Below are 9514 nucleotides of genomic sequence, written 5' to 3' on the forward strand. Positions count from 1 at the left end.
ACACAGCACACAGACGTCAATTTATTCTCTTTATTGGTGAAGATGAATAAAAATGAGACATGAAAGTGGAATGTGCAGAGAGGAACGAGTCCAAGCGGTTCAGCGTCGACACTTTTTTGGCGTTCAGCTTGGGGGATCTAATACTCCTCCCCTTCATCCTCCTCTCCGACGCTGTCCGTCCCCACCTCCTCGTAGTCCTTCTCCAGGGCGGCCATGTCCTCTCTGGCCTCGGAGAACTCTCCCTCCTCCATGCCCTCGCCCACGTACCAGTGGACGAAGGCCCTCTTGGCGTACATGAGGTCGAACTTGTGGTCCAGGCGAGCCCAGGCCTCGGCGATGGCGGTGGTGTTGCTGAGCATGCACACGGCCCTCTGCACCTTGGCCAGGTCGCCACCGGGAACCACGGTGGGGGGCTGGTAGTTGATGCCCACCTTGAAGCCGGTGGGGCACCAGTCCACGAACTGGATGGTGCGCTTGGTCTTGATGGTGGCGATGGCGGAGTTGACGTCCTTGGGCACCACGTCTCCGCGGTACAGGAGGCAGCACGCCATGTATTTACCGTGGCGAGGGTCGCACTTCACCATCTGGTTGGCCGGCTCGAAGCAGGCGTTGGTGATGTCGGCGACGGACAGCTGCTCGTGGTACGCCTTCTCTGCTGAGATGACGGGAGCGTAGGTGGCGAGGGGGAAGTGAATACGGGGGTAGGGCACCAAGTTGGTCTGGAACTCGGTCAGGTCCACATTGAGGGCGCCGTCGAAGCGCAGAGAGGCGGTGATGGAGGAGACGATCTGTCCGATGAGCCTGTTGAGGTTGGTGTAGCTGGGACGCTCGATGTCCAGGTTCCTGCGGCAGATGTCGTAGATGGCCTCGTTGTCGACCATGAAGGCGCAGTCCGAGTGCTCCAGCGTGGTGTGGGTGGTCAGGATGGAGTTGTACGGCTCCACCACGGCCGTGGACACCTGGGGCGCCGGGTAGACGGCGAACTCCAGCTTGGATTTCTTGCCGTAGTCGACGGAGAGACGCTCCATCAGCAGGGAGGTGAAGCCGGAGCCGGTTCCTCCTCCGAAGGAGTGGAAGATGAGAAAACCTTGGAGGCCGGTGCACTGGTCGGCCTGCAGGGAAACACCGTTTAATTATTAAAATGTCGTCATATTGGAAACACAACACACTTCATATATTTTTTTTTTCTAAAAACAAACTCACCAGTTTACGAGTTCTGTCCAGAACCAGGTCGATGATCTCCTTGCCGACTGTGTAGTGACCACGGGCGTAGTTGTTGGCGGCGTCCTCCTTCCCGGTGATCAGCTGCTCGGGGTGGAAGAGCTGGCGGTAGATTCCTGTCCGGACCTCATCTGAGGAGCAACAAGAAAACAAGATTTAGCTCAATTATTGACCCATTTTTCCTTCAGGCATAAACCCAACTACACTGCTCGTTAAGTTTCATAACTTGCAGACACGCCTTAATCGTCTAGTGAAGTCTGTGTTTTACCTATGACGGTCGGCTCCAGGTCCACGAACACGGCTCTGGGGACGTGTTTGCCGGCGCCGGTCTCACTGAAGAAGGTGTTGAAGGAGTCGTCTCCACCTCCGCGGATCTTGTCACTGGGCATCTGACCGTCCGGCTGGATGCCGTGCTCCAGGCAGTAGAGCTCCCAGCATGCATTACCCATCTGGGTGCCGGCCTGGCCGACGTGCATAGAAATACATTCACGCTGCACGGAGAGAGAAAGAAAAGAGGAACAAAGTCAGACAAAGCTGAAACCACTTTAAAAGGTGTACAGAAAAGAAAACTAATTTGAGCCCACTCTGGATCATAAAATTAATGTGATAACTCATCTATCAGACGATGTAGGCCAAACTTTGTGCAAAATTCTAATTATGAGTAAATCCGGGATTTTTCCCCCCCCCCGCATTGGATAATGCAGGCGCACGGATTATACGTCAGCCTGTACACGATTCACCAGCCACTGATATTGGATCCGTAATCCGTCATTCAAACATCTGAGACACACACACATGGAGCTCGGGGCAACGAGCTTCCAAGATGGCGGCGTGAGCACATGCGCGTTTGGGAGCTGAACACCAACAAATGAAAAAAAAAAAAAAAATAGTGAAACATATCTTAAACCGAACGCCACTCGTGGCAATTTTAGAGCTGTGGTGAGTACACTGTGTTGAACTGGCAACAACCTTTATTTATGAAGAACTGTTACCGTACAACGACATACGTCGATGAAAGAAAGCTGCTAAGCTAAGTGCATCAGTAAGCTAGCGCACCACAACGACACTGCATGGAGGCGCCGTCAACAAAAGAGAACCCGCTTATGCACAACCTGCATGACTACTGTATGGCAGATAAACCTGTGATTTCCCTTGTGGATTCCGAATTCCCTCCTCTTCCCACGACACCAGCTTCTACACCATCCAAACCCCCCGCACCAAAGAAACAGAAGACACACCGTTCCCTGGATATGGATGACGGGGGTCTAGTGCAAAAAATATCCGACGTCTTAAACACCAGGCTGGATAGTCTGGAAAAAAACATGGAGAAACTGATTTCTGACAATACACTGAAGATTGAGGGGCTGAAAAAAAAAAAACAGTTGACTTTGCCTGCGCTGAGATTCGGGAGGTAAAAGGAAAGGTGACACAGGTCGATGCTCGAGCCAAAGAGATGGAGAAAAAAGTGTCACTTGTGGACCAACAAGTCACCGATCTGGAGAACTACTCGCGACGCTGGAACCTGCGCTTGTATGGAGTGCCCGAAAATAAGGAGCAAGACGTCCGCACTGAGGTGATATACATCTGCCAAGCACCCTGTTTTGCTGAAGTTTTGATAAGCAAAGACAATTTCACTCAGGAATCTTTTTTACCTCGTTTTTTGATAACACCAGGTCACTCTTTACATGTTGCCCTGTTGGTTTACACTTTATATGGCTTGTTGAGTTCAATTGCCATAAAAAAAACAAAACAAAAAAAAAACATAGGTGCCTCTCTATGTTTACATTGAATATGTTTCACTGCACATAGAACCTAAGATGGGTCAGCTCCTGATAAGGAGGATAATACTCTTAAAGTTTATTATATCCTTTTCACATATATTGTTCTATTCGTTGTTATTAATATGTCTTTATCCATTGTTACTTTCAATGCCAGGGGGTTAAGAAATAATATTAAGCGCAAGGCACTTTTTCTGTTTGCCAAGAAGCACAAAACTGATTTTTGTTTTATCCAAGAGTCACATTCAGTCCCTGATGACCGAAAGTTTTGGAGATCCCAATGGGGTAATGAGTTGTGGCAGGCTCATGGATCTGAACATTCTGCCGGTGTTACCAATTTAAAGCACAACTTTTCAGGATCCGTGTTATTAACTACTTGTGATCCCTCAGGTCATTTTATTCTCCAAGTGGTAGACATTGAAAAATTCATATTGTTAAAGGGACAACGAAGATTTCTAATCGGTTATAAAAAAGTCTCACGTTAATGTGGATGAATCTCCGCTACCCACACTTCTTAATGGGCCCATTTTCGATAAATATATCATTCTGTCTCTATCGTTATTTTGTTACTATTAGTGGTGGCGGAGATGCTGGTCGAGCCGACCAGCGTTTCTTTACTTTCAGTTTCGCAACGAGTCATGAGAATAACGTAGCTGAATCGCCGTTTATGGTGGGAACTACGACGGTGTGTGAACCTCTTTGAACCTCTGACTTTAATTATTGATGAATGAAAACATGAGTCCGTCTTGCGCCGGTCAAAAGAATTTTACGGTGTGCGCGGAGGCTCATAAATGTAGTGTGAAAACGCTTCGCTTTTCCAAAACTCCTCGTTGTCCCTTTAACTGTTAACATATATGGCTATAATTCACACAATGATAATGACATACTGTTGGATACATTAGAAAATCATATTCAAAATGCTTCTAATAACTTTCCTATCTCAGGTATTGTAGTAGGGGAAGACTTTAACATGATACTTGATCACAACCTGGACTGCTGGCCTCAACGCAACTCAATGAACAGTCGATGAAAACCTGAAAGTCTTCATGCAAAAATTTAATTTAATCGATGTGTGGAGATATCATCATCATAACGCCAGTAGCTTTACATGGAGTAACAGAAGTGCCACCAGGAAATCGCGCCTAGATTTTTGGTTAGTTTCTAATAATCTGAACATTGATAAAATATCAGCTAACATTATTACAACACCACTAACTGATCATAATGCAGTCTCCATTTTTATACCATTACACTCTGCCTCCACAAAGATATATAGAAATGCTTACTGGAAGCTAAACAGTTCTCTTTTAAAACACGAGACTGTTAAATTAGGCATAAAGAGGATAATAGCAGAGTTTTGGAATAAGGCAAGTGCTGAAGATGTTTATGGTAGCAACTGGGAACTTTTGAAATTTAAAGCAGCTCAATATTTAAGAAACTATGGTAGTACTTTCTCCAAAAATCAAAGACTAGAGGAAGAGAAAGTAGTTTATTATCACAGAAGAGCCCTGCTGATATGTCAGAAAGGGATCGGTCAGACTTGATCTCAGAACAAATTAAACTAAATGAAATCTATTTACTTAAGGCTAAAGGTGCCTTCGTAAGATCAAGAAAGAGATGGATCGAAGAAGGAGAACAGAATTCGGCCTATTTTTTTTTAACCTAGAAAGAAATCATGGAAGCTCAATTTAACCCAACAACTCAATATTAATGGTGATATAACTGATGATTCTAATAGAATAGCAGACTTTTGCACCAGTTTTTACAGCAAGCTATATAAAACAAAATACTGTCAGCAGTCAGCATCTTCATTTTTCAATTCTCTGAGTAACATCACTAAAATTTCTGAAGATGACAAAGATGTGTGACGGAACTATAACTTTACAGGAAGTCACTTATGTGATCGAACACCTCAAGACTAACAAATCTTGTTAGTCTTGTTGTTGGTTGTTGAATTGATGGTCTCTCCACAGAGTTGATGGTCTCTCCACAGAGTTTTATCAAACATTTATTGAAGATTTAGCACCCTTTCTACTTAAAGCAGAAGTAAGTGATATATTTGTGTTAATATAAGTCTTAAATAGTTTCTTCCGACAGCAATCACTTACATAGAGTGTTTGGACTGAAACACGGGTCTGTCAGTCCCTCTGCTCTGCTCTGAGCCGAGGAGAAAACATTTATCGTATCCTACAGTTTTTATCCAATGAGGAGAGAGAACGGCATGCAGGGCTGTGTGTGCAGCCAAGGGACGCCGTGAATGTGGCGACGTAGGGACGAGGACTGTTATGGTGCGTTCAAAGAAACTCGTATTTTTCCGACCGTGAAGTCGTACCAGTTCGATCTGGTACGAGTTCACCGGTCGGAAGTTACGAGTGGCCGTTATAGTGACTTTCACCGGTAAAACAGGTCGGAAAAACACGAGTGGGTTGCCTGAAACGCTACAAAGTCGTAAGTTGTGACTTGAAGCTGTAATTTACGATTTCAAAAGCCTGCCTGGAACGCAGCATTAGCGAAAACGACCGGACCACTTACTTCTGCTTTAAGGTAATTTTAGAAAGTGTGGAACAAGAGGCTTTAGCTCCTACACTAACACAAGGCCTGATTACTTTGATTCCAAAACCTAAAAAAGACCATCTACTTATTGATAATTGGCGACCCATCTCATTACTCAACACTGATTACAAGGTATTTGCTTCAGTACTTGCCAAACGACTTAAAAATGTTTTAGACCCAATTATTGATGAGACCCAATCGGGATTTATGAGAAAAAGACGTATCTCCAATAATATTCGACTTGTTTTAGATTTAATTGATTACTCTTCTCTGTGTTCTGATGACAATCTTATCTTCTTCCTTGATTTTTATAAGGCATTTGACACCGTAGAACATAATTTTATATTTCAGACAATTGAACAATTTGGATTTGGTAATTTTTTTTAATAAAAGCTGTTAACTTTGTACTTTAAAGGTAACAGCTCCATCAGACTAAAAAGTGGGACTTCCCCGAGATTTGATTTACAGCGGGGCATTCGACAGGGCTGTCCCGCCTCCCCTTATCTATTTATCCTATGCACTCAACTACTTTCTACTCATATTAAAAATAGCTTGTTAAAAGGTATCTTTATTGCAGATAAAGAAATTATAATCAGTCAACTGGCAGACGATACCACATTATTCTTAAAAAATGCTTCACAAGTTCCCATTGCTATCCATACAATAGATGTATTCTCTGCAGCTTCTGGACTTGCCTTAAATCTGAAGAAATGTGAGCTTTTTCCTCTTAAAAACTGCGATGATTCAATGATTTACAATAGGCGCGTTTCCATTGCAGGAACTCTGGGGTAATTTTACGGGGCCGGCCACATTGGTGCGTGTTTCCACTGCAGGAACCTCCCCCACAGGGCCATTTACAGGAACTTTTACAGGGGCCAACGGAGTACCTACTCCAGGGTAGGTACTCCGTTCGGCCCTGAAAAGCTCCTGGGTGGGGCTCGAGGTTAACCCGGCGCTGATTGGCTAAAGCTAGAGCAGGCTCTGACGCTACCAGACAGCACCAAAACAACCGGCATTTTAAAAAGGGGGAGCAGAAGGGGAGCATTAGCCTAGCAGACACCGCTGTAAACAACAAGAAAACAGCAGGAAGATATACACAAATGGACCGACGATGAGGTGCAGGCATTGATTGCAGTCTACGGCACCGAGGAGATTCAGAGGGGGTTTGAGTCATCGCGGCGAAATTAAAATATCAGCGCACCTCGACACACTGGGGATCCATCACGCCCCAAAACAATGCTGTGAAAAGTAAAAAAAAAAAAAAAAAATTCAAGCAGGATTACAATCAACCGCCATGTGCACAAACACACACACACACCAGAAACGCGCCTACTGCCTCAGCTCCTTCCATCCTTCTTCGTTGTTATGATTTTTGTGCATGTGCTTGTGACCTGCCTGGGTGACGTCACGGTTGAAACTGTCGCACAGCGATTAAGCGGCGATCGAAACTCATGACGTCACCGCGGGGTGACCGGGGTCCTGTCTGCAGTGGAAACACGGCCACTGAGAGGGCCGAGTGAGAGGACGGTTCCTGTAGAAGTTCCTACCCCCTCCCTTTACCAGGAACTCCTGCAGTGGAAACACGGCTAATATACCTGTTAAAAACAAAATCACCTACCTTGGGATAACCATTGTAAAAAATCAGACAGATAGGTGCTCTGAAAAATTTAATATGATTATTAAGACAAGGAAAAAGCTAAACCAATGGCTTCAAAGGGATTTATCTCTAAAAGGTTGAATACTGCTAACAGGCAGAAGGATTGTCTCGTCTTACTTATGCAGCTATTCCCTTGTCTGTCGAAAAGCAAATATGTGGTGCCATTGATAGTTTTTATTTTATTTGGAAAAACAAGACGCATTATGTGAAAAAATCTGTTATTATGAACACTATTTTTCACAATTTTCTTGACTTTACTACCCTCAACAATACCTTTAAAATTAACTGGATAAAGCAGTTCTTACATAATCCTACATCCATCTGGAATTTTATACCCAAATTTATTTTTTCTACCATTGGAGGCCTTGAATATGTGTTATTATGTGATTATAAAATAGAAAAACTTCCCCAAATTATATCCAACTTTCATAAACAAATGCTGTTGGCATGGGCTTTAATCTATAAGCACAACTTCTCTCCACATAGATGCTTTATTTGGAAAAATCAACACATCAAATATAAAAATAAATCTCTATTTCTTAATTCATGGTTTGATAATAACATTATTTTAGTTACCCAACTACTCAATGATAATGGAAATTTACTAAATGACACTGAATTCCTTTCAACTAATTCATATATTACCCTGCCAAACATTATTTGTTAAAATTTAAGAAAGATTTATGTGTGAATTGTTCTCTGTGTGAGTCTGAGCCTGAAACTGTGATGCACCTGTTTTGGAACTGTAACTATACTGCCACCTACTGGAAAGAAGTAATGCATTACATCACATTGAAGATTGACTCAGATTTTTCTTTAGATTGGAACAAGGTACTTTTTGGTGTCCACGATGTCAAAAGTAAGAAACAGAAAGAACTGTATGTCATAAACTTGATAATAATATTAGGGAAATATCACATACACAAAGCTAAATTTAGTCACTCTAAACCCTGGTTTGTGGCATTCCAAAGGGAAACGGAACAGTACATGCAAAGTATCTGTGACTCGAATAATAAGAAAGCTATGAAAACATATGATTTGTGCTCTTTATTCTCTGTATTTATGTAATAGCCTACCCCCTGGCTGTTGTTCAATTGTTTGTTTGAAGATACATTAATAATAACTGCCTTTGTATTGATTATATTTCTGTCAATAAAGATTTATTGAAAAAAAAAAAGGGTAGTGACATGCTTTTTTTTGTGCTTTATTGTAAGCATAACATAATTATCTAAGCACGTAGCATATGTTGCTCTATGGGCCGCATAACGCGGAAGTAAACCCGGAAGTCATAAACCTTTTCGGCGTATGCGCCAGGCGAGCAACTTCCACTGAAATGAACGGCGGCCATTTTCCGGTCCGGTATCCAGTTAATATAATACATCCATGGGGCTCGCCCCCAGCTTTGAATATCCCGCCCGCTCGATAACGACCAACCAAATTCGTTTTCCTTACTCGGGTAAACTCGTGTTGCAGCTCGTGACAACTCGGCGCGACAAACAGGACAAACGGCCATTTCTTTACACCTTTAAACAGTTTTAATGACGTCGTCTCTGTTGTTGGCTTGTTCAGTTCTCTGCGGTGCGTTCACTGACGCAGATCACACACACCCATTATCCTCAAAGCTTGACACTAGGCCTAACGTTACTCACACAGGCGGAAACATGGCCGACAAACGACTTGACGTAAATTAAACCCATTTTATGCATCTTTAATAGTTCTACATGCACGATTAATTATGTGATGTTAAACCATCCTATACAATTGCCTTAAAAAGAAAAAAAAGGGCGTTTTCTTTTTATCAATTGTTTTTTTCCCCCATTACTAACAACAGACAGATTTTTGACAGTTTTAAATACCCAGTGATACGTTCTATGTAAAATGCGTTCAAACTTGATAACTCACCATTGTTACGACTGTTTTTCTCCTTCTCTCCGACGTGAAGTATCGGTTGCTGAAGGCAGTACTGGGAGGAGGAAGTGAAGCGCGTCGTATTTATAGTCCGCGAGCTGGGGGCGTGGCCAAAGTGACGATTTGAATTTCCCGTCGGCGGGAGCAGGCGTTAGCCGGCGGTGCGTTCAAGTGCAACTGAAAAAAACAAACAAAACTGACGACTCGCCTGAAACAATGAAAAAATAACACAACGGCAACTTCTGTCAGCTGATCTGATCGATTTTGTTTATAAAATTACAAATACGCCGAAAAACCCGCGCTCTGTTTTATTGTAATTCTACTTTGAAACGCACTTTTTACGTTTATTCAGCTTCAGCGCAAGAAAACAGACGATTGTAGACAAGAGTCCCTGAAC

The 9514-nt window shown here is 43.1% G+C and overlaps 1 protein-coding gene across 1 annotated transcript; it reads right to left on the reverse strand.

The window, feature by feature from the left end:
- Positions 1-16: 16 nt before the first annotated feature.
- Positions 17-9174, reverse strand: LOC146990572 (tubulin alpha chain-like). The gene is made up of 4 exons (XM_085795412.1): positions 9112-9174; positions 1490-1712; positions 1204-1352; positions 17-1112 (listed from the first exon to the last, which is right to left on the reverse strand). Exons 1-4 carry the CDS (start codon positions 9112-9114, stop codon positions 138-140), a joined length of 1350 nt encoding a protein of 449 aa, XP_085651538.1. The 5' UTR covers positions 9115-9174; the 3' UTR covers positions 17-137.
- Positions 9175-9514: the final 340 nt, after the last annotated feature.

The sequence above is a fragment of the Trachurus japonicus genome, chromosome 2 (genome assembly GCF_045865225.1).
Source record: "Trachurus japonicus isolate A0001 chromosome 2, Traja_1.0".
In the NCBI taxonomy this organism is placed as follows: domain Eukaryota; kingdom Metazoa; phylum Chordata; class Actinopteri; order Carangiformes; family Carangidae; genus Trachurus; species Trachurus japonicus.

What these genes read in the sequence shown, in the direction of transcription:
- LOC146990572 (XM_085795412.1), bottom strand. An exon ending in CCTGGAGCCGACCGTCATAG is followed by an intron (nt 1,353 to 1,489) that starts GTAAAACACAGA and finishes GTTGCTCCTCAG; the next exon opens with ATGAGGTCCGGACAGGAATC. An exon ending in TGGACAGAACTCGTAAACTG is followed by an intron (nt 1,113 to 1,203) that starts GTGAGTTTGTTT and finishes GTTTCCCTGCAG; the next exon opens with GCCGACCAGTGCACCGGCCT.